Source organism: Pleurodeles waltl, chromosome 3_1, assembly GCF_031143425.1.
Source record: "Pleurodeles waltl isolate 20211129_DDA chromosome 3_1, aPleWal1.hap1.20221129, whole genome shotgun sequence".
NCBI classification, from domain to species: Eukaryota; Metazoa; Chordata; class Amphibia; order Caudata; family Salamandridae; genus Pleurodeles; species Pleurodeles waltl.
Window position 1 is genome coordinate 1,220,633,391 of NC_090440.1, and position 26,045 is coordinate 1,220,659,435.

Here is a 26,045-nt window from a genome sequence, read left to right on the forward strand (position 1 = left end):
TACAAGGGAATTATAAGGGTGTTCCAGTGTGCCAATGAGAATTGGTAAATTAGTCACTAGCCTGCAGTGACAATTTTAGAAAGCAGAGAGAGCATAAACACTGAGGTTCTGGTTAGCAGAGCCTCAGTGATACAGTTAGGCACCACACAGGGAACACATGCAAGGGCATACATTATGAGCACTGGGGTCCTGGCTAGCAGGATCCCAGTGACACATGGGCAAAAACAAACATACATACAGTGAAAATGGGGGTAACATACCAGGCAAGATGGTACTTTCCTACACAACACCCCCCAAATGAAGGACAATAAGGCTAACCTTGCCAAGGTGAGTCTTCATTGTCTAAGTGGAAATATCTGGAGAGTCCATCTGCATTGGAGTGGGTACTCCCAGGTCTATGTTCCACTGTATAGTCCATTCCCTGTAGGGATATGGACCACATCAACAATTTAGGGTTTTCACCTTTCATTTGTTTTAGCCAAAGTAGAGGTTTGTGGTCTGTCTGAACAGTAAAGTGAGTACCAAACAGGTATGGTCTCAACTTTTTCAGTGCCCAGACCACAGCAAAGGCCTCCCTCTCTATGGCATACCAACACTTTTCTATTGGGGTCAACCTTCTGCTGATAACAGTAACTGGTTGATCCTGGCCCTCAGAATTCTGTTGTGATAGTACTGCCCCAACCCCTAATTCAAATGCATCAGTTTGAACAATTAATTTCTTGGAGTAACAAGGGCTTTTTAGGACAAGTGCAGAGCACATGGCCTGTTTTAGCTCCTCAAAAGCTTTCTGACAGCTGGCTGTCCATAATACCTTCTTAGGCATTTTCTTGCTAGTGAGATCATTAAGAGGGGCTGCTATGGAGCCATAATTCTTGATAAATCTCCTATAGTACCCTGTGAGGCCTAAAAAGGCCCTCACCTGGGTTTGAGTTGTAGGGGAAACCTAATCTATGATAGTTTGGATTTTCCCCTGTAGTGGTGCAATCTGTTCTCCACCAACCAGGTGGCCCAGATAAACCACTTTCCCCTGCCCTAACAGGCACTTTGAGGCCTTGATAGTGAAGCCTGCCTTTTGCAGGGCCTCCAAAACTTTCCATAGGTGGATCAGGTGATCATCCCAGGCTGAGCTAAAGACAGTAATATCATCTAGATATGCTGCACTGAAAGCTTCCAACCCTTGCAGGACTGTGTTCACCAACCTCTGAAATGTGGCAGGTGCATTTTTCAAACCAAAGGGCATTACTGTGAATTGGTAGTGCCCTCCAATGGTAGAAAATGCAGTCTTGAGTTTAGCATCTTCTGATAACCTAATCTGCCAATACCCTACAGTTAGATCAAAAGTGCTTAGATACTTGGCAGAAGCCAGTGTATCTATGAGCTCATCTGCCCTGGGTATAGGGTGAGCATCTGTCTTGGTTACCTGATTGAGCCCTCTATAATCTACACAAAACCTCATCTCTCTCTTTCCATCTTTGGTGTAAGGTTTTGGTACAAGTACAACTGGGCTAGCCGAGGGGCTTTCAGATGGCTCAATCACCCCTAAGTCCAACATTTGCTGCACCTCTTGTTTAATGCAGTCCCTGACATGGTAAGGCTGCCTATCAATTATACTTTTGGCAGGCTGTCTCCAGTATCAATTGTATGTTCAAACCAAGAAGTTGTACCTGGTTCAAGTGAAAAGAGGTCTGAAAACTGACTTAAGAGATTGATACAGTTGTCTTTCTGTTCTGCAGTAAGACAATCTGCTAAGACTGCTCCCTCCACTAAGCCATCAGCTTTAGTGGTGGAGAAGAGATCAGGGAGAGGGTCACTCTGCTCTTCCTGTCCCTCATCTGTTGCCATGAGCAGGGTGATATCAGCCCTGTCATAGTAGGGTTTTAGGCGATTGACATGAATCTCCCTAAGGGGTCTCCTAGCAGTGCCCAGGTCTACCAAATAGGTAACCTCACCCTTCTTTTCAACAACTAGATGGGGTCCACTCCATTTGTCCTGGAGTGCTCTTGGGGCCACAGGCTCCAATACCCACACCTTCTGTCCTGGGTGGTACTGAGTCAGGACAACCTTCTGGTCATGCCATTGCTTTTGCAGCTCCTGGCTGGCCTGAAGGTTTTTACTGGCCTTTTTTATATACTCAGCCATTCTGGATCTTATGCCAAGTACATAGTCCTCTATGTCCTGTTTAGGCGCTTTTAAAGGTTGTTCCCAACCCTCCTTCACAAGAGCAAGTGGACCTCTTACAGGGTGCCCAAAGTGGAGTTCAAATGAGCTGAAGCCCACTCCTTTTTGGGGTACCTCCCTGTCCTGCTATTTGATGGAGTTTTGTTTTGACCAATGACTTTGTGTTTCACCACTGCGCATATTAGTTGCTCAATGTTCACCAGTAGCACATGGTATGTTTTGTTCAGTTTAGCCGCCTATGGGCTTTGACATTGCATTAGTCATTACATTCTGTATTGTGCCTATTGGCTTTGACATGGCATTAGCCATTGCTTTCTGTATTCAGTTTAGCCGCCTATGGGCTTTGACATTGCATTAGTCATTACATTCTGTATTCTGCCTATTGGCTTTGACATGCTGTATCCAGTCTAGCCGCCTATTGGCTTTGACATTGCATGCCTATTGACTTTGACATGATGTATTCAATTTAGCTGCCTATTGACTTTGACATGCTATTAGATATTCTGCCTATTGGCTTTGACATGATATCATATATTACATTTTGTATTCAGCTCCGCTGCCTATTGACTTTGACATGATATTATATATTGCATTTTGTATTCAGCTTAACTGCCTATTGGCTTTGACATGATATTCAGCTTAACTGCCTATTGGCTTTGACATGATATTAGACATTGCATTTTGTATTCAGCTCCGCTGCCTTTTGGCTTTGACATGATATTATACATTGCATTTTGTATTCAGCTCAGCTGCCTATGGGCTTTGACATGATATAAGACATTGTATTTTGTATTCAGCTTAGATGCCTATTGGCTTTGACATGACACTAGACATTGCATTTGATATTTAGGTTAGCTGCCTATTGCCTTTAACATGACATTGCATTTGATATTTAGGTTAGCTGCCCATTGCCTTTAACGTGGAGTTCTGTATTTTTCCAAGCTGTGTTTTTGCACCAGAGAACCAAGATGTTTTGCTCTCACAGTAGACTAGACCTGATAAGAGAGAGTACATGGGCGTCGTTTCTCTTCCCTTGAGCTTGGGAACAGGAGTAGTCTTGGAGACCTGGCCAGTCTCCAAAAGGCTTGCTCAGTTTCCCAGGTCTGAGAGGAGGGGGCACACCTTTGTAACGAATGTAACAGGCTGCAGAGAGTCAGATTCGAATCTGCCGGACCTCGTGCTGGAGCTTGGCGCCAGTTGCCAGCATCCCGTGTGGGTAGATGACACTCTTTCTCGCGGCTGACAGGGGTCCCCAGCTTGCAGACCTTAGAAAGATGTAGCTGTAAATAGTTCCTACACGGTGAAGTATTTGTTTTGCTTTGCATTCAATATCTTATAAATATAACCTGCTGTGTATATTGCAAACTGATATATTTTGTTTGATTAACGCGGACTTGAAAGCTACTAATTCGTCATTCATTCATAAACATTGTGGTTGGGGAAGAATAAAATAACAATAAAAGTCTTCTTTGACCTCAGAAGTGCATTTCTGTTGTGTTATGTTAGTGCTTAGAGACTAAATAAGAGGAAAGCACTACACTCCCTGTAAGCAAAAAGGAGGCAAGGTAACAGGACATCCCATCTCCTCCTGAGTTTTTTCAGGGAGTCCCATTATCATACCTTTGAGAGTTTTATTAAACCTCTCAACCAGACCATTTGTTTGTGGATGGTAAGGGGTGGTGAACTTGTAGGTTACACCACACTCCGTCCACATTGCTTTTAGGTATGCAGACATGACGTTGCTACCTCTGTCTGACGCCACTTCCTTAGGAAAACCCACCCTGGAAAAGATTCCCAGGAGGGCCTTTGCCACTGCAGGAGCTGTAGTGCTCCTTTAAGGGATGGCTTGAGGGTATCTTGTGGCATGGTTCACTACCACCAAGATAAATCTATTGCCTGAAGCTGTTGGAGGGTCAAGGGGGGCAACTATGTCAACACCTACCCTTTCAAAGGGCACCCCAACAACTGGAAGTGGAATTAGAGGGGCCTTTGGAGTGCCACCAGTCTTGCCACTAGCTTGGCAGGTCACACAAGAGCGACAAAACTTCTTAGTGTCCTCTGACATATGATGCCAGTGAAACAAGGGAACAAGTCTTTCCCATGTTTTTGTCTGGCCCAAAGGCCCAGCCAAAGGAATGTCATGAGCCAGGGTGAGAAGAAACTCTCTGTACTGCAAGGGAATGACCAATCTCCTGGCAGCTCCAGGTTTAGGGTCCCTTGACTCTGTGTACAAGAGGTTGTCTTCCCTGTACACCCTATGGCTATCACGGACATCCCCATTCTGCTGCTTGACAGCTTGCTGTCTTAAACCCTCTAATGTGGGACAGGTTTGCTGTGCCACACTCCGCTCTTCCCTGGCAGGCCCCCCTGCACCCAAAAGCTCAGCAGTGTCTACTGCCAGCTCCTTTGGTGTAGGTTCTGCACAGGGAGAGGATTCCTCTTCCTCAAAAGGGGAATCTTCTGTAAAGGGAGGGATAGTGGTCAGGGATATACCCTTTCTACTCCTAGCTTTTGGGAGCACTTGGTCCATAGTTTCAGGATCCAAGTTTCCTTGTCCTTTTTGCTTCTTGGCCTGAGCCCTTGTCAAAGCAAAAATATGCCCAGCATTGCTGCATGAGTCTCCAACTCCACTTCTGCCCAAGCTGATGTTTCCAAATCACTGCCCAGTAAGCAATCTACAGGTAATTCAGTGGCTACCACAACTTTCTTTCGACCTGTACCTCCCCCCCCCCCCCAGTTGAGATTCACAACAGCCATGGGGTGGCTAATAGTGTTGTTATGAGCAACGGTCACTTGGTACTGCTGACCCAGTAGGTGTTGATCAGGGTGGACCAGTTTTTCTTATTAGATTAGGGGTAGTTGCTTGTACTTACCCATATTAAGGGGACAAGCAACCAAGGTTGGCAAAGTCAATGCCACCATCAGAGACTAAAACAGCCTCTGTGGTCTCCCTAACAAGCCCAACCCCAACTACATTGCCAATAGTGAGCCCAGCTACACCCTTGGATTGGCTATTAGTAGATGTCCCACCATCACTGCTATTACTAGGAGCACTATAGGTTGCAGTTGGGGTTGTGGTGGTTGGAGGTTTGGTGTTTTTCTTTGGACAAGTGAAATCACTTGCCCAATGGCCTTTTACTTTACATAAATAACACCAAGGCTTTTTAGGTTGATTATTGGAAGAGGATTTGGACCCACCACCCCCAGAGGATTTTTGTGGGCCTGATGAAGACTCTGAATGTTTACTTTTGTCCCCACCCTTGTCAGAAAACTTACCATCCTTCTTCTTGCCATCCTTGTCACCCCCTGTATGAACTTTTCTGTTCACCCTTGTTCTGACCCATTTGTCTGCCTTCTTTCCCAATTCTTGGGAAGAGGTCAGATCAAAGTCTACCAGGTACTGGTGTAACAAATGAGACACACAATTGTTAAGAATATGCTCTCTCAGGATCAGATTATACAGGCTTTCATAGTCAGAAACGTTACTGCCATGTAACCACCCCTCCAAGGCCTTCACTGAACAGTCAACAAAATCTGTCCAGTCTTGAGAGGACTCTTTCTGGTGTCTCTGAACTAAATCCTGTATTGTTCAGTGGTTAAGCAAAATCCATCCAAGAGTGCATCCTTCAAAACTTTGTAGTTATTGGCATCACTTTCTCTGACAGTAAGAAGCCTATCCCTACCCTTTCCAGTGAAAGCTAGCCATAAGATAGCAGCCCACTGTCTTTGAGTGACCAACTGTACCATACAGGCCCTCTCAAGTGCAGCAAGACACTTATTAATGTCATCCCCCTCCTTGTAAGGGGGGAGTATTTTATGCAGGTTTCTGGAATCTTGCTCTTTAACAGGATTACCATCTGAAACAATGCTGCTGCCACCATGGGGAACTAACCCCAACCTCTGTCTTTCCCTCTCTATGTATAGGGATTCCCTAAGGCCAGCTGCTGCTGTTTAAGCTTCAGTCTGGTCTCTTCCAACCTCAGCTTTCTGAGTTCCCTTTCCATTAAGTTATCCTCAGGGTGGGAGGCTTGGAAATGTTTGGACACAGAGGAGATTTGGGAATTTGCAGAGAGAGACCTGTCCCTAACTGTCTGGACCCTAGTAAGCTGGCCTCTTGGAGTAAAAGATGCCCTACTGATGTGTGACCCTCTAACACTACCAGTGTCACTAGGTGGCCTTCTAGAGGGCAGGACTTTATAAGAACCCTCCCCAGCATCTTCAGGGAACACCTCTGAGTCTGACTGGGAAGCCTCCCCTTTTTCTACCCTCTCCTGAGATGGGCCAGACTGGACACTTTTGTGACTCTTGGACTTGGCCCCCTTCCTTTACAGGTCATCAGGTCCAGGAAGCCGTCTTCAGTGTTTTGCTGGTGCTTATGGTTCTTGCAGAATCCCCTATCACGACTATTGTATCTTTCTGGGGTAGTAGGGAAACTTTACTCCTACTTTTCAGGGTCTTGGGGTGGGGTATCTTGGACACCCTTACTGTTTTCTCACAGTCCCAGCGACTCTCTACAACCTCCCATAGGTCTGGGGTCCATTTGTGATTCGCATTCCACTTTTAGAGTATATGGTTTGTGTTGCCCCTAGACCTATGTCTACCTATTGCATCCTATTGTGATTCTACATTGTTTGCACTACTTGTCTTACTGTTACTTACCTGTTTTGGGTTTGTGTACATATAATTTGTGTATATTACTTACCGCCTAAGTGAGGGTATCCTCTGAGATAGTTTTGGCATATTGTCACTAAAATAAAGTGCCTTTATTTTTATTAACTCTGAGTATTGTGTTTTCTTATGATATTGTGCTATATGATATAAGTGGTATAGTAGGAGCTTTGCATGTCTCCTAGTTCAGCCTAAGCTGCTTTGCCATAGCTACCTTCTATCAGCCTGAGCTGCTAGAAACACCTCTATTCTACTAATAAGGGATACCTGGGCCTGGCACAGGGTGTAAGTACCACAAGGTACCCACTATAAGCCAGGCCAGCCTCCTACACTCATGCATAAAAAATGGGTTGGAGGGGTCTAATGGGGTAGGCCTAACAGTGGATGGCAAAATCGATTTTCTTCAGGTTGCATGTTAACATTCGTTTATCCCCAAACTCCAGCCCCATATGTTAGAAATGGGAGGCACATACGCTCATAGACTTCCAACAGGAATGTAACAAGCTTGTTTCCCACCCTTTTAGCAAGACCGAAAAGAGCCCCTACGGCGTCCTTATAATGTTGACATCTATGGGCAGTGCATGGCAGCCAATTGCATAATGAGTCTCAAATTATGCCTAAATGAAGGAAACTATTAACCTTTTCTATGTAACACCCTTTCACGTGAATTAGGCCTGTTTCCGGTGTTTTGCCCCAAATACCATAAACTTGGTCTTTAAGAGATTTATCTCAAGGTCCTAGTCATCCATGAATTGTACAAAGTTGTCAACTAAGATTCTAAGACCATTAGGAGGGTGAGATAGCAAGGCAGCATTGTCTGCATAAAGCAGAGCTGGGGTGGAAACAGAGTTACCCTTAGGCAAATCACTTCGCCTACTTTGTAAATGTGCATTAAGCCTATTAATGTAAAGAAAAATAGGATGGGTGCAAGGACACAGACTTGTTACTGCCCCCCTCCACTTCTAAAACAAAGGGATCAATGCATTTACCTCCTGATCCAAATGTTACAGAGGTGCTGATATCCTAGTTCAAGGCCCTTAGGAAATGAACAAGATCTAGACCCAGCTCAATCAATATGCTCCAGAGTTTGCTCTGATTTTCTCTGTCGAAAGCACTACTCAAGTCCATAAAGGAGAGGTATAAAACTCCACATTCAGTAGTTGTGTCTTTATCAAATATAGATTAAGACCATGTTTGAGAGTGCCCAAGCCGACTCTAAAACCATATTGAACATGTGAGATGACGTTATTCTGCTCAGCCCAATTTTATATCCTGCTCAGTACTATCCATCCAATCATTTTAACAACTGAGTCTGAGTGATATTGGTTTATAGTAGTGTGGGTCGTGCCTGGATCCCTTTTTAAACACTGGAACAGTGACTGCTATACACAATGAGCTGGGGAGCCTACTGGCGGCGGAAAAGTTAAAAACATCAGGAAGAATATGGGCCCACAAGTCAGGCTTGCTCTTATACAGATTCATATGGACTCCATCAGGACCTGGCTCTTTCTGTGAGAGGTTGGCACTAATCGTCTGCAACACCTCATCCAGGTTGAACCTACTATTCAGTTTAACACAGGCTGAACTTCAAGAAAGTGGATGGAAGAACTGCCCAAGTATAACCAGAGTGATTTAAAATGAGCCACCCATTGATCAGCTCTAATGTTGGTTCTTAGTCCTCCAGTCCGACTCTCCAATGGATTAGGCTGGTTAATAATTTTCCAAAAACCTTTAGGCCAAAAGTGGCTAGAAAGAGGCTACCTTCTCACACCCGCAGCCATCTTCTTTGGTGCTCTTCTGCAGACTTCTAACCAGAGAATCCTCTTTTGCACCATCTTCTAGGTTGGCAGGGGCTCCTGTCCTTCCTGAAATCTTCTATGTCTTCTGGACTTGGTCCAATGTCTTTACTGGTCTTCAGGTCCAGGAATCCACCATTTGTTGTTTGCAGTCTTGCTCGGTTCTTGCAATAACTCTAATCACAACATGTACTGTGTCCTAAGGAAACTTGCAGTACTTTACTCCTATTCTCCTGGGCTCTGGGGTGGGGTATTTTACTTACCTTTGGTGTCTTCTTACACTCCCAGCGCCCCTCTACACACTACACTTGCCTAAAGGGGAATTCATGATTTGCATTCCAATTTCTTAGTATATAGTTTGTGTTGCCCCTAGGCCTATTGCATCCTATTGCATTATATTGTATTTTCTACTGTTTGCACTATTCTGCGACTATTTACTTACCTGATTTTGGTCTCTAGTTTATATATTGTTTATAATACCTCCGGAAGGAGTATTGCCTTTAAGATATTTTTGGTACTGTGTCACCCAAATAAACTACCTTTTTTTTTGTTGGTAACACTGAGTATTGTCTTTACTTGTGTATAAGTACTGTGCCACTATAAGTGGTATTGCATGAGCTTTGCATGTCTACTAGTTCAGCCTAAGCTGCTGTGCTATAGCTACGTCTATCAGCCTAAGCTGCTAGAACAGTACTACTTCACTAATAAGGGATAACTGGACCTGGTATAAGGTATATTTACTCAAGGTACCCACTACAGACCAGGCCAGCCTCCTACAGTGGGTTCCTGCATAATGCAAGATATGCCCCACGTCGATATGTTGGATGCAGGCACTTTGCAGCGCTGGATTCGCCCAGTAAGCCTTGGTTCAAGCAAGGTCACGGTTTGTATCAAAATGGCACTGCCTGGACCCAGGAGGGACCTGGGGGCCTCAAATCAGACATGAGCCTCCCAACACTGGAGGGAACCCACAGATAACCAGGCAGCACCCACGGGAGTCCCAGGATATGGGGGCAAAGAAGGTACAAATTGTGGTTACTGCAGCACTACAAAAGAAGGTCCCACACCGCCGAAGAACAACTCAGCGAGTTGTGCATCGCAGGATGGAGTGCTGGGGACCTGGGCCACACTGTGCATGAAGGTTTCTTGCAGAAAGTGCACAGAGGCCCCAAGAGCTAGAGATGATGCGATGCACAGGGATACTGTCGCAAACCAAGAAGGCAAGCTCTTACCTCTGCCAAATTTGGACAGCTGGTCCTTAGGACAGTCTGGGTCGAAGGGGTCCACCGCCTGTGTTTCAGGGAGCATGCTCGTTGTCAGGAGAGGAGACCCAGAGAACCGGTCGCCGTCTTGGAAGGTGCCTGCAGGTGCAAGTAAATGACTCTGTCACTCCACAGGAGATTCCATCGGTTTTTCTGATACAGGGTTAAGGAAGGGAGTCCTCAGAGTGTGCACACCTTAGAAACTGTTGCAGTTGCTGGCTGGAGCTGAAGCTTCAGAGTCACAGTAGCCTTTCTAGATACTTTCTAGCAGTTACAGCGGTTCCTGGGGCAGTCTGTGGTTGAGCCGGTGGTCAGAAGCTGAAGCAGAGGTTGCAGAGGATTCCTGGAGGAAACTTGCAAGCTGAATTTGAAGAGGAATCCAGAGGAGAGACCCTAAATAGCCCTGAGAGGGGGATTGGCTACCCAACCAGTTATGCACCTATCAGGAGGGGTCTCTGACATCACCTGTTGGCACTGGCCACTCAGAGATTTCCATAGTGTCCCCACACCTTGGAAAAATATATGGCTAATGCCAGGGACACACTGGAGAAGCTCTGGGAAACCACCCCTGGGGTGGTGATGGACAGGGGAGTGGTCACTCCCCTTTCCTTTGTCCAGTTTTATGCCAGAGCAGGGACTGGGGGTCTCTAAACTGGTGTAGACTGGCTTATGCAAGGAGGGTACCATCTGTGCCCTCCAAAGCATTCCCAGAGGCTCTGGGAGGCTACCCCTCCCAAGCCTGTAACACCTATTTCCAAAGGGAGAGGCTCTAATACCCTCCTCCCCAAGGAAATACTGTGTTCTGCCTTCCGGGGACTGAGCTGCTCGGACCACAGGAAGGCAGAACCCTGTCTGTTAGGCGGCAGTAGCTGTAGCTGCAGTGGAAGCCTCGGAGAGCTGGTTTGGCAGTACTGGGGGTCCATGGTGGAGCCCCCATGATTCATGGGATTTGCCCCCCAATACCAGATTTGGAATGGGGGGGGACAATTCCATGATCTTAAACACCTCACATGGCCATATTTGGGGTTACTTATGTGAAGCTACATATTGGTTTTGACCTATATGTAGTGCACGCCTGTAATGGTGTCCCCACACTCACGAAGTCCGGGGAATTGGCCCTGGACAGCATGGGGGCACCTTTACTAGTGCAAGGGTGCCCTCACACAGTAACTTTGCACCTAGTCTTCAGTAAATGAAGGTTAGACATATAGGTGACTTATAAGTTACTTAAGTGCAGTGAAATGGTTGTGAAATAGTGTGTGCGGTATTTCACGCTGGCTGCAGTGGCAGTCCTGAAGAAAGGTTTGTCTGAGCTCCTTAAGAGTGGCAAAAGAAATGCAGCAGCCCATAAGGATCTCCTGCAACTCCAGTGCCCTGGGTGCCTAGGTATCATATGCTAGGGACTTATGAGGGGGGTCCAGTGTGCCAGTTGGAATTAGATTATAAAGTCACTAAACTATAATGACTAATTTGGAAGCAGAGAGAGCATAAGCACTGACGTTCTGGTTAGCAGATCTTCAGTGACACAGTTAAGCACTACTGACAACACACACATTAGGCCACAAACTATGAGCACTGGGGTCCTGACAAGCAGGATCCCAGTGAGACAGCAAAACATACTGACAAACAGGTAGAAATTGGGGATAACATGCCAAGAAAGATGATACTTTCCTGCAAATGGGACACCTTACGCCACTCTATTTTGTTGGTATGTGAAATGTATTGTCATGTTTTGACCACTATCCTCTGTGCATGGTCACAGCACTCTTTCCATAGGTACCCGTCACTACACTTTGCATTGAATGCTTAAAGCCAGGATTGTTTGGCAGTTATCCTCCTATCAATACTTGATGGGGTTGATATATCAAAGGCTTTTACCCCTTTTGTGTCTCTGGGTAAATGTGATCGTACATATTGGCCAAGATTCTTATGAGCCAGCCATTTCAACAATTAGTGAAAGATTCAGATACTTCCAAAAGATCAAATATGATTTTAATAGCCTGAGATACTTTACAATGTTTAGATGAAATCAAAAACATAGTTTTAAACCCTGCACCTTTAATTGAAGTGCACAAAATATTTTAGTAACATCCCTAAACAACAAAACTCAAGCAGAATAATCTTAGTCTTTCTTGCTGCTACCTTGTATAACACATTTGTATTATCTTGGTCCCTTCTAGTAAAAATAAAAATGACTCATTCTATCTCACTTTCCTTTCTTCAAAAGGCATTTTAGTTTCTAGTTGTGGAGGTGTTTATCAGTGTTTATATATTTACAGTAATGAGAACTGTTTCTCTTTCAGTTGTAGTTTATAAGTTACTGAAGTTTCAAACCTAAAACCGTATAACCTAACCATAATCAGTGATCAAATCCAAACCGGCTCCCTGCAGTCCCATCACTGCTAAGTATTTCATACTGTCTCATCGCATGCAGGAACAAAATAGTGAGGGACAGACGGTATGCCAAAAGATGGCAATCATTTGTATTTCTTTGTCTGGGGTGACCGGAGTGCAGGCAAACTGCAGTCAATCTAGTGAGCAGCCTCTACCACTTCCTCTAGAACAATAATTCCAATAGGTACAAGGGAAAACGTTTCAAGTGAGTGTGCTAAAAAATATAGAAAGAACTCTCTAGGTTTAAAGAGAGTCACTAGAATGGAAAAAGAGGAGGGGCAAATCTGCCTATGCAAAAATGCAGATAATGTAGCATATAGATCTCACTGGCAGAGAAAATGATTGTGACATCCCTGCACTAAGTGTACCCAAAGCTACATTAGGGCAACTTAATGCTATTGAACAGTTTGACACAAACGCTGTTGGTCTTTACTGAATTTGATGAAACCAAAGATATTGGACATTCACAACTATTCACAAAAGTGTATGCTATAAATTACGCTTATTCGTCAATGAGGTTTGAAGTTTCCTTACTGTAGAGAAGCAATATTGTTTTCATCTCTGTTTTTTTTTCTTGCAGGACATTTCGATGCACGACAGGCTGGTGACATGTCCACTCTATTTGATGCTGGAGGAATTGTTGGTTAGTTTTGTCTTGCAAATAAATGCACATTGATACATCTTTTAGTCGAACTAAACATTAAAAACTATAAATGTCAAGTTGGTTCATGTTTTCGACGATTAAGGGCTAGCTTTAGATTTTGTCGGACGACGTACCCCATAACAAACGTGATTCAGTGCCCTGTCTAGCGTACTGAGGATCCACCTGAGCTATTTAGGGTCGGGAGGAATGCCATCTTTCTGAGAACGGATTCCCAGTTTGCCCCGTTAAGTGGTAACGCGTCAGAACCTTGATAAGTTAACTTACAAGGAGACACGCCTAGGGAGATGAACCTTTTGACCACGTTCGGAGACTTCCCAGTACAAGGTATCTTTCTGGCATCACAAAATCAATATCTCAATAACCCAATCAATATTTGTAGTAACTAATCAACTAGGTAATCAATAACATTTAATACAAATCAATAAAGCAAACACACCATGACCTCTCAGTCATAAATAACCACACCAATTTAGTTAAGAGTTAGAATATTTATTTCCCTATTTGTTACAATCTAATATCATCTCTGTTAATCTCATTAGCAATCAATGTCATTAGTAACTCTTCAAACTAATAATTTGAACACAGTTAATCACAGTATAGAGCATATACAACCAGCATTAACATGTCATTAGTAAGAAACAGTTTAGCAAGTTGCAATGATATGTGATTCAACAAAGCAAGAATTCAGTCATTTGTCTATTTGCATCAGATTTTGGTGAACATCTTATCTAACCTCGAATTAGCATCAGCAGTATGGGCTTCATGCAAAACAATATAGCAAACACAAATTTGGAAAACGTCTAACTAAGGTCTCTATCAAAAGAGCAGTTGGTACCTAGAAAGAAAAGGCAAACAGACAATTACAATTTTCATCAGATAGTTACCCCTCCAATGAATCAGCATCAGTCTTCGTCCTCAGGACATCAGTTGATTCACCATCAGCAAGGATAGGACAGGGCAAAGTCTCAATATGGCATAGCTAAGAATAAGGCTCTTCCCTCATAAGGAGGAGAAGTAAGTATCAGGTAAGGACTTAGATAGAGGATGGTTAAAGTATCAGAAGAATAAACAGCAAAGTCTCAAAATGGCAAAGTATGGCTTAAGGCAGAATGTCAGAATAATGGCAAAAGTGTCCCAATAATGGCCGATTTCTTCTTGGGTCCTGCGGTTATATCAAAATAGTCGAACTAGCCCTTAATTCCATATTGGATCAATTTTGGTGCATCCTTATTTCTGTCCAATAATCATCTACACACTTTACTATAATTTTCCACAAAACACAGTTCTCATGCAGTTGATTGACTCCTGTAATTGACGTCTTCATCAGGTGGAATGTCGGGTAAGAAAAGTTGCACTTTACGCTCCAGTCAGTAGTTCCATTGTCTTCTCCTAGTCTAGGCAGCCTTGCATCTGTTACGAATTACACTGTTGCATTGGGAAAGAATGTCTCCTTGAACAATTCGGTCCCATGAGAAAGAATTTACTACGGCTACACACACATATCTAGCTTATGGAAAAGTACAGCTTCATGTTCTTCAGAAAGCAGCACATTGCATGTTAGAAAAATACAGTTTAGTATGAGACCAGGCAGCTAGGCCCAGACCCTCGCTAACTAAGGCCTAGTGATTAATTTAACAAGACCCCAATACAGGACTCTAATTATAATATGCGAATACAAATCCATACGTTAGTACATTATTAATTTATCATTAATAGGTTTAATTAGTCTTCATGTACATTGGTGGCCACTCCCCGTGGGCACATTTCAAATGTGTGCATTATTTTCTACGTTAACACATTTTCTATGCAGCTTCATTATACATTATATTGCGAGCTTTTCGTGTTAATATTAATTTTAAAGGTCACACTCCAACAACAGAAGGCTTCCACAGGTGGCCAAATGGAATGAGTCAGTGTAGAAAAAGCATTAAAATGCTTGTCCTATTTAGGATGGATGGTGTGATGTCTTTTTTTTTTTTTGCCTGAAACCTGACAGTAAGCAACACAAAAATACAAATAATGGCCCTACACCCAGAAAAAAAACGTCCGTTGTGTGGGGGTCATTAGTAATGTTTTTCCTTAACAAACTCCTTTTGGGAGTTTGTTTTTGAAAAATAAAAATTTGGTAAAGTTTTGGTGAATCGCTGTCAAAATCGCAGGTGGCCATCCACCAAACGTTTTGAACCTTGACAGGAACTACCATGATGGCAGTTCCTGCCTATCAAGGTACAGAGTTCACAACTAGACTAGTGGTGACCTCTATATTTGCGAGACAGTTGTTCGTCAGGGTGCTGGACTTAATATCCTCCCCTACCATAAGGAAAAGTAGTCCGTCTGCCACACTGTAGATCAAGGCTGTAAGAGTCCTGTTCCATTTTAAGATATCTGCAATGTAACACCTGGGAGTCTGATTTTATATTTGTATGCATTTTGTGACTGGTTCTACTGCAGGCGTTTTGAAGTACCTGACTCCAGCACAGTTCCTAGCCAGGTGCGTTGGACATGTGACATCTTTTACATTTAGGAGATTTTGGACGGAACCTCGCTATTTGCTTGTCTCCGTAGTAATAGTGATGTATAAACTGAAATTGAATTAATCTATGTTCTTTATTAAATGGTATGTTCCAGACTTGTGTGCAGCAATATTAGCAGGTTTTCCCATCTAGGGCTTGTTCCTCCCGTCCCCCATTTGGCCCTAACGACTGACGGTGAAAACTTTTCATTCTCAGTTTCTTATACATAGATAAATTAAAACAACATTTTGTGTTCTGCTTTACTATCATTTTTAATAGAATCCTCTATTCACCTGGAGCCTGCAGGAAGCATTGACAACTCTCATTTGCTGCATATTGGAGCCTAAAGTACAACAATAATTCTAATAGTGTACCTTCAGCTTTTCTCTTAAGGCGCCTGGTGATTTTATAGAGCCCATGTTAGACCTGGCAGCTTTTTTTGGCGTGTCACCCCTGTCTTTTTGCCTTCTGACCTCCTGTTTTTATGGTATACTGGACTCTGTTTTTGCTGGTTTATTCTCTGCGCACTTTACCACTACTGATCAGTGCTAAAGTGCAAGTGCTCTCTGTGTAAATTGTATTGGTGATTGGTTTATCCATGACAGGCATATTTGATTTACTGGTAAGTCCCTACTAAAGTGCACTAGAGGTACCCAGGGCCTGTAAATCAAATGCTAATAGTGGGCTTGCAGCACTGGTTGTGCCCCCCTCATTGGTAGCCCTGTAAACATGGCCCAGATCTGCCACTGCAGTATCTGTGTGTGCATTTTTAAACTGCCAGTTCGACCTTGCAAGTGTACCCACTTGCCAGGCCCAAACCTTCCCTTTTTTTACATGTAAGGCACCCCTAAGGTGGGCCCTAGGTAACCCAATGGGCATGGTGAGGTGTATTTAAATAACTTTAAAGCACAAATTCCCTTTGAGCGCAGGTAGAAATGTGGAGTTTGGGGTCTCTAAACTCACAATTTAAAAAATACATCTTTTAGTGAAGTTAGTTTTCAGATTGTGTTTGAAAATGCCACTTATAGAAAGTAGGCATTTTCTTGCTTAAACCATTCTGTGCCTCTGCCTGTTTGTGGATTCCCTCTCTCGGTCAGTTTGACAGTTGGGCTGTTTATACCTCTTCTCTAGACAGTGACACAAAGAGAGCTGGAGTGTAGCTTGTCCTGATGAGCCGTCTGAGCTAGAGAGGCGGGAGGAGTGGTTACTTACACCTGAAAGGACTGTACCTGCCCTCACACAATGCAGTCTCCAAACCCCTGGTGGGTGTCTGGGGCCTGCCCTGGACAAGGAAGGATCTTACATACATTTAAGACTTTGCTTTGAAGTTTGGCAACTTTAAAGGCAAAGAGGGGAATACGTATTGGACCCAAAACCCCAGGATTTTATAATCTTTCTGGATTCAATAGGAACCACTGCCAAGGAGAAGAGCTAGAGCAGGAGTACTGTCCCTTTGCTGTGTTGCTTTGCTGGATTGGCCTGCAGTTGCTGCTTTTGCCTTAAAAGAGAGCAAAGGGGGAACTTTGCTGTGTATCCTGCTTGAGAAAGTTCTCCAAGGGCTTGGAGTAGAGCTTGCCTCATGTTGGAAGTCTCAAAGATATCAAAGACCTCAGTTTCATCTTCCTACAGCACTGGGAACTTTTTGTTTTGTGCTGTTTAAGGAGAAAAACCACTGCAAAGCCATCAACGATACTGCTGGTATGCACCGTGACCTGCCAACGCCGCACGGAGCCTCACTGCCCCGCTTCGCACTGAGACCCTGGTCTCACCCACACTTTCATCGGTTGTCTTCACTGAGGGGCTGCTTGCACCACGACCTATGGGCTCCGCACGCCGCTCCTGCTGACACCGGTGCCGCTGCTTGCACCATGGCATGTGGACACAGCTTGTGAGGAACACGAAGCACCGTCCCGCACCGCAGCCCCGGTCCACCGACGCCAAGATCGACTCCAGTGTCGTCAACAGATGTTCCTGTTTGCACCGCAACCCGTGGACGCTGCACGGAGCCTGTCCTGCGCGCACCACTGACTTGGGCCTACCGACGACAGTGCTTCAGCTGTGTCGACGACGCTGCCGGCACCGTGACCTGGTGACCCCACACATCGCACCGCCTCACTTCACACCTCAGCCCTGGCATCACCGACGCCACTGGATGCCGTCATCAAGCCACTGCCTGCACTGTGACCTGTGAGCACCACATATCGCATTGTCCCACCTCGCACCGCAGCCCCGACGCCATCCACACGAGCGCACCTGACATCATCAGCCTGAAGTTTGATCCGCAATGCATGTGACTTCAAGGGCCCGATAATCCCTGCACCGACTCCGAAACCAAAACAGTCACGCAAGCGACGCCGCTCTCTGGATCTCATCGGAAGGATCACGACACCCTGCAAATCCAAAGGTACTGTTTGCAGGTCTTCCCGGCACTGTAGCTGGCCAGCGACACCGCGGCCGGCCTGAACTGTTGGTTTTGTTGATCACGATGCCATGATAGCCCCAGGTGGAGGTATCGACTTCAAGGAACTGTATTTTTATGAGAATTCATATTTTTATTACTGTATGTTGGGATTTTATCATATTTGGTCTTGTTTTATATAGATAAATATTGGCTATTTTTTTTAAAAACTGGTGTGGTGTCCTTTTGTAGTGTTTTCACTGTGTTACTGTGTGTTATGTGCAAATGCTTTGCACATTGCTTCTGAGATAAGCCTGACTGCTAGTTCCAAGATACCAAGGGGGTTAGCAGGGGTTATCTGAGCAGGTATCTCCCCTATCCTGACTAGAACGAGGGTTCCTACTTGGACAGGGTGCAAACCGATTGCCAACTAGAAACCCCATTTCTAACAGCCCATTAGGGAAAATGTTGCTTAGGGTGGTGAGCTGAAGTGTGATTATGATCTTTATGGCCCTATGTCTTGGGTGGGGGCAGTGCTGGGTTTTCCTGTATGAGGAGAAGTAGTGAGTACATTTGCTGCAGGCCTGCAATGCAGACCAGGTTCCACAAGGCCAGTGAGTAATGTTTTGAGTGTTATATAATGTATCTTCTAAATGGTCTCGCACTAAGCATATGCATAATGGAGTTGGCTTCAGTTAATCACCTCTCAGTTGTCAACTCCTGAGCTGTGGATGGGGATGGATCCACATGCTGGTGTATTGTGCATGCTTCCTCGCTCATGGGGATTGTAAGTATTTCCCACTTCATCGTGTGGCGTGTTGTCACTGTTGTAAGAGTTGTAAAGAATTGTTGGCTTATTGATATACGTCTATTAGGAACCTAGGCAGGACTACCATGCTCCCTATCACGGACAGTTGGAGCACTATCTATCTGTCAACCCATGTGGTCAGCTGTTGTATTTCCTCGCCTTAGTACTTGGATATCATATCTCCTTTATCACTACACACAAGGATGCCCAGATATTTTATTGCATCCGGTTTCCGTGCCTGCAGGAAATCACATGTTGTTCTCTAAGACACTGCCGTTAATGGGAACATTTCAGAACTCCAGCAGTCTAGAGTAATCCCTGAAGAGCACCACCTCACAGATTATGGATGTAATATTTACATTCAGCTTTTGAACATATAGTATTACATAGTATGTATGTAGTGAGACTATTAGGGGCTCCCCCGTTAGGTATATTCTGCATTATTTTTTTCTCGCAGCAAACAAGCAAATGGCTCCGCTCTAGACAAACAACAAAGGTGAAAGAGCCCTGATATGTGCCTCCTCCTAGCATTATTGCCTTATAGTTCTAGGTTTTGACTCCAATCCATTGACCCTGATCTTGGCATATGGGCTTGTGTACAGTAATTTGATCAACTTCATTAACAAACTGCAACACCACTTCTACTTAGCACACTCTTCATAAATGGCCCCTCCAAGGAGTCAAGTGCCTTTTCTGCATCTGGTAGAATAACTGAAATTGGTAAACTGGGGATTTATGTGATGTTATTGCAGTGAATTTTCTCAAGTTGAAGAGGGTGGAGTCATGTGAATAAGCTCACCCTGATCAGGCAAAACTAAATATGGGATCAGGGGTTGCAATCTATTTGCTCCCATTTTAGCATACATGTTTATTAATGGTAGAAGCTGATATGATGTACTATGTTTAGGCTCTTTACTTTGTTTTAATAATGGTATGACTTCTTCTTTTCTTACCGGTTTGGGAGGTGCCACTTTTCAGTAGCTTTTTCCTTAATTTGTAGTAAAGGGTGGCTAATTTGTTTTCATATTCTTTGTAAAAGGAAATTGCAACTCTGGGTCTCCTGTTTTGCTAATTTATGTGGGCCTCCACTGTGCGGAGCACAGCATTGCAGATGCAATAGTTCAGTAGTTTTACTTTTTGTTGATTGCAGTTGCTGACCAGGGGCCAGATGTACCAAAGGGTTTTACCCATTCTGTGTCTTTTGGGAAAATGTGTTCGTACATATGGCCCCAAGTCTTGGAAGGGCTGCCAGTGTTCTATACGCTGTTCAAATAGAAAAGTTTTGGGAAGGCCACTCTGCTGAACAGTTGTGTTAAGAAGGACTCAACGAACAGCACTAACTTGCCTATGTCTGTTGCCTCCACAATGTCCATAATACTAACTGTACTGTGATAGGAATGTCTCTCCAAGTCTTCATTCTTTATTCTAACTGACTTTAGGGTGCTCAGGATCAAATATTTCTTTTCAGCCTCATCTAATCTTGGGGGTGTTTATCCAGTCTTTCTTTCATTTGGTTGATTCTCTCTGTCAAAGAGTCTGTTTTCCCATTTGTAGTTGCTTTCCTTTAGTAGCAATTTCATCTTGCTGTTTGTATCTGGTCGTGTCTCTGAGTTGAAGTCTCAGCTCTCTGACACTGCCCTTTTATTTACCTGTAATTTTCTCTGTTTTTCGTCATTCTTGCCCATTTTGATGCTGTGTGTGGTTTGTCCAACGACTTTGTTCTGCTATGCTTGTTACCCACTCTCCAGCCAGGGCTTACCTGCTCCAGGCCCATAATACTCTTGGCCTAAGTAACACTTGGGATTTTCCCCTAAACCATCATCAGTTCACAAATGAGAAAAAAGCAAGCTCTCGACTGCTCTTGCAGCTAGCTGACAAGGACTCCCTGTCCCGATTATGCCACGGCTGGATGACACTCCAAAGCTACACAACATTGATACCCTAGAGCAGAGGTCTTCAAACAGTGGGGCGGGCCCCCCTAGGGGGGCCTCAAGTGGTCCCGGGGGGGGGGGGCGCCAGACTCTGGCCAAAAGAAGCATTATACATTCAACAGGCCTTTGTTTAAAGCAGAAGCAGGTTATTGCATTTAAAAAAAGGTAACAGTAGTTAACAGCAATGTTTAAATAGGCCTAGACAAATTCAAACATTGCCATCTTTATAAAATAATTGTGAAAAATTCTAAGGGGGGGGGCAATAATTTTTATTTTCCAACTGGGGGGACGCTGCATTAAAAAGTTTGGAGACCACTGCCCTAGAGGTACCTAAGTGACCCTTTCAACGACTGGACCATGGCCCAATCCATGAAATATAGGTTGGGTCTACTGCCGATCTTAAACCACCTGCCTGCATGGAAAGGATCGGGGGAGCGTGAGCCTTGTCGGTTATGCCTCCAGAGCAAAACACAAACGCTGTGGGATAGCGTAACTGGATGGACGGAATGCGGAACCAATCAAACATTCATCCCCAGTCACAGATCTGGGTTTAATCCATCCATTATTTTGCTCACCATGCCCCCCCAGTTTGAACCCAGCCATATGCAAATCAGTCTTGACCCTGTTCCTCATGGGAACAGTCCATCCCGACCTGCCAGGCCAGGTTCTCCCTGGACTGGAAACAAGCATCCTGGGACCGGTTTCGGGGTTTCACCCCTCATCAGCCAGGCTAGCTTGAATCAAGTGGCACAGTGAGCCCGGGACCCACGTCTGGGCATACCCGGCGCACTTAGGGCGGCAAAAGCAAAGCAAAACACAAACGCTGTGGGATAGCGTAACTGGATGGACGGAATGCGGAACCAATCAAACATTCACCCCCAGTCACAGATCTGGGTTTAATCCATCCATTATTTTGCTCACCATGCCACCCCAGTTTGAACCCAGCCATATGCAAATCAGTCTTGACCCTGTTCCTCATGGGAACAGTCAAGCCCGAACTGCCAGGCCAGGTTCTCCCTGGACCGGAAACAAGCATCCTGGGACCGGTTTCGGGGTTTCACCCCTCATCAGCCAGGCTAGCTTGAATCCAGTGGCACAGTGAGCCCGGGACCCACATCTGGGCATACCCCAGAGTCAGAAAGATATAGTTTACATACTCTGCCTGTGCCCCTCCATAATGGGGGTTCAGTGCAAGCTCCTAAAGCGACCCTAGAATGCACGCGGCTCAGGTCCTGCAGGGAGGCAGTGATGGCCTGTTTTGAGCAATCGGACACAAGGTTGATTAGGACTCTGGTCCAATTTTTTTTTAAGATTTAAGAAAAAATTAAGCCAGGCTTACGAGGCAGAAGGGGCCTGAGGTGGTAGTACAGGGTGAGCCCTCTGTTCCTTGTTACCTATCGCTTCTCTCTACCCACTTTGTATCCATTGCACCAATTGGCTAACGCTTTCAGAAGCCCCCCCTGCAACATTGGCACTTTTGTGACAATAACTCTTATTTTCTATTTTGCATTTCTTGCACTATCATTACTGCACTTCATCATATCGTTTTCAAACGCATGTCTAATCTGTGTTTCTTTTTAACTGAATGGATTTTAAATATGACAATTTTACCCTCCACTTATTGACTTAAATGCGATTGGATGCCACCTCTGCAATTTTTCCTTTCAAGTACTCCACTCACCTCATCCTTTCGGGCCTTACAATGCCTTCGTTACAACCCAGAACCTATGTCTGCTTTGTACAATCCTGTCTTCTTCTCTTCTCTTCTTTCCTTTCTTCTCTTTTCTAGTATTTTATTATTTATTGTTTTGCCATGCAATGGTTTTTATAAATCACACAATAAAGATTATTATTACTTTAGAGGGGTGTAGGAAAGTACCATCTTCCTTGGCATGTTACCCCCATTTGTACCTGTATGTCAGTATGTTTTTGCCTGTCTCACTGGGATCCTGCTGGTCAGGATCCCGTGTTCATAGTTTATGGCCTAATGTGTGTGCCTGTATAGTGCTTGACTGTGTCACTGCTAACCAGAACCTCAGTGCTTATGCTCTCTCTGCTTTTAAATTTGTCACTGTAGGCTAGTGACTTCATTTACCAATTTCGATTGGCACACTGGCTGGACTCCCCTTATAAGTCACTAGTATATGGTACCTAGGTACCCAGTGCATTGGGGTTCCAGGAGATCCATATGGGCTGCAGCATTTCTTTTGCCACTCGTAGGGAGCTCAGACAAACCCTTGCACAGGCCTGCCATTGCAGCCTGCTTGAAATAACTCACGTTATTTCACAGCCATTTTCACTGCACTTAAGTAACCTATAAGTCACCTATATGTCTAACCTTCACTTGCTGAAGGTTAGGTGCAAAGTTACTAAGTGTGAGGGCACCCTTGCACTAGCAAAGGTGCCCCCACATAGTTCAGGGCCATTTCCCTGGACTTTGAGAGTGTGGGGATGCCATTACACACGTGCACTACATATAGGTCAATACCTATATGTAGCTTCACAATGGTAACTCCGAATATGGCCATGTAACATGTCTAAGATCATGGAGGTGTCCCCCCCATGCCAAATCTGGTATTGGGGTGCCAATCCCATGCATCCCTGGAGCTCCACTATGGACCCAGGGTACTGCCAAACCAGCTCTCTGGGGTTTTCTCTGCAGCTACCGCTGCTGCCACCCGACAGACAGGGTACTGCCCTTCTGAGGTCTGGGCAGTCCAGTCCCAGGAAGGCAGTAATCTCCTCAAAGAGGGTGTTACACCCTCTCCCTTTAGAAATGGGTGTTATAGGCTGGGGAGAGGTAGCCTCCCCCAGCCTCTGGAAATGCTGTGAAGGGCACAGATGGTGCCCTCCTTGCGTAAGCCAGTCTACACCGGATCAGGGACCCCTTGTCCCCTGCTCTGGTGTGAAACTGGACAAAGGAAAGGGGAGTGACCACTCCCCTGTCCATCACCACCCTAGGGGTGGTGACTAGAGCTCCTCCAGTGTGTCCCAGACTTCAGCCATCTTACTTTGCAAGGTGTGGGGGCACTCTGGAGGACTCTTGAGTGGCCGGTGCCAGCAGGTGGCGTCAAGAGACCCCTCCTGATAGGTCCATACCTGATAAGGAAGCCAATCCCCCTCTCATGGCTATATAGGGTCTCTCCTGTGGGTTCTCTTCAGATTCTGCTTGCAAGTTTCCTTCAGGAATCCTCTGCAACTACTTCACCATCCTCTGACCTCGGATCAACCCCAGCCTTCTCCACAAACTGCTGTAACTGCAACAAAGGATACTTTTCTTCTGCAACCTCAGATCCAAGTCAGCAACTGCAACAGTTTCCATGGTGTGCTTGCTCTGGGGGCTCCCTGTCTTCAACCTGCACCAGAAGCACCAAAGAAATCTCCAGTGGGGTGACAGAGTCACTCCCCTGCTCCAGCAGGCACCTTCCAAGACGACGACCGGTACCCTTGGACTCCTCTCACAGCAACGAGCGTGCTCCTGAGGACACAGAGGGTGGACATCATCGACATAGACTGTGCTGAGGTCCTGCTGACACAGTTTGGAGGAGGTAAGACCTTGCCTTCCCAGAGAGCGATGGTACTCCTTTGTACTGCGTTTTCTTCACCTCCTGAGGCCTCTGTACACTATTTGCAAAATTGCTTCATGCACAGCCTGGCCTGGGTCCCCAGCACTCCAAAACCGCAAAGGAACTGGCAACTCTGACACAAAAATGCACATTCCAACAATTTCATATGCATATGGTATACTGCTTTGGTGCTCATACACTAATGCACACTGTTGCCAAAGTGTGCGTACTGGAATCTCATACAGACTCCAGTGAATACATAAGGTTACAAAAATAGCGGAGCACACCAAGTACAACCAGAACATTATTGACTCTTATTAAATTAAATCTAAACAAGAAATATTAATACATTTCATATTTATGGAAAAGTGTATCCAAAGGCAAAACAAGGGTGTTCATTGTTCTTTTTAAACAACCAAACTCTTGTAATAATACAAAACTAAAAAGGTTTAATATAACCATACAAAAAATACAATGAAATTACAGACATATAAAACAACATAATGCACATATATCATGAATACAAGATTCAGATACAAGAACGTATTGAACGAACAATTTTCAAATAACCCCAAAACATTTTTTGGACAAGGGCAAAACTATGTACAATTAAACCCCTTTGTAGCACTGCTTCAGTCGACATGTGTTTCGTCCACTGCCGGACTTTTTCAAGGCTGATAAATCACAAGAAGGAAACATTCATTACAACAGTCAATACAATACACAATTTATCTCCCCTTATACAGTTTATAGTTATAATCCATTTCTATTACCAGGAATCCTCCAATGTGTAAAACCCAATATCCTTCACCAAATAAGAACACCATAGTGCATAATGTGTAATTCGAAACCTGAAAGATCTTATCCCAAGACATGCAACCCTAACATGTGAAGGAAAGTGGAATATTAGGGAAAGTAAAACATGCATGTAAGAAACAGACCTTTCCATAATGTAATAATAAAATTAAATCCAGAAACATAAAAGTTAGTAAAACCCAGAATCCATGCATAGTCCCTAATTTGTTTATTGGAACTAACCTTAGTTTATAAATCAAAACCTGCAATGAACAAAAATAATCTTAAATCCGGAACCGTAACAGTGGCTGATGTAACTGAAGGTGATAACCAAGTCAAATTCTACATACCATTCTTTCACAGAGAGTCCACTAAGGAAATAGTAATATAATTCTCTAGGCCAGATAAAGCTTGTCAGACTTTTCAATCACCCATTCACAATACGGTTTAAGCACTGTTATGTAGTAAGCTCTGCATACACCACTTGAATGAAACCACCAAAAGAATAATCCCTTATTTTTTATCTGAAAGCACAAAATCTCTATTAAATCTCATATAGTTCGCTGCAGCTAATATTTAAAGCTGCACACGCACTTTTAACTGATTCCTTGGTTCAATTCCAAGACCATTTATTAGCTTGACTTTTTACAAAAAATCCAAACTCCATTATTAAATATGGCCAAAACAAAAACAAAAGATTTCTTGTTAGAAATCCATATTAGATTATTTATTACGAACAAAACAAAACATATTTTCTAAAAAGAAGCTATTAAAACTATCACGATAATACCTTTATGTAAAAGTATCAGATGAACAGCATCGTGGACATATGGAAAGTTGCACTCCATCCTGCGATGCTCAACTCGCTGAGTTGTTCTCCGGCGGCGTGGGGCCATCCTTTGTTGTGCTGCATCAACTGCGTTTTGCACCTCCTTTGTCTCTGTGCTCTGGGACTCCTGGGGGTGCTGACAGGCATCCCAAGGGCTCTCTAAAGTGCTGAGAGACCCCTCTTTCTCCTCACACAGAGTTGAGGCCCCCAGGTCCCTCCTGGGTCCATCTAGTGCCATTTTGA

The 26,045-nt window shown here is 44.4% G+C and overlaps 1 protein-coding gene across 2 annotated transcripts in view; it reads left to right on the forward strand.

Annotated features, from left to right (window-relative positions):
• Positions 1–26,045, forward strand: part of SLC37A2 (solute carrier family 37 member 2) — a 1,507,897-nt gene that overhangs the window by 1,003,610 nt on the left and 478,242 nt on the right. For both annotated transcript variants that reach the window (XM_069224551.1, XM_069224550.1), the window contains exon 11: positions 12,879–12,941. In XM_069224551.1, coding sequence (XP_069080652.1) covers positions 12,879–12,941 — 63 coding nt within the window. The remainder of the gene's footprint in view (positions 1–12,878; positions 12,942–26,045) is intronic.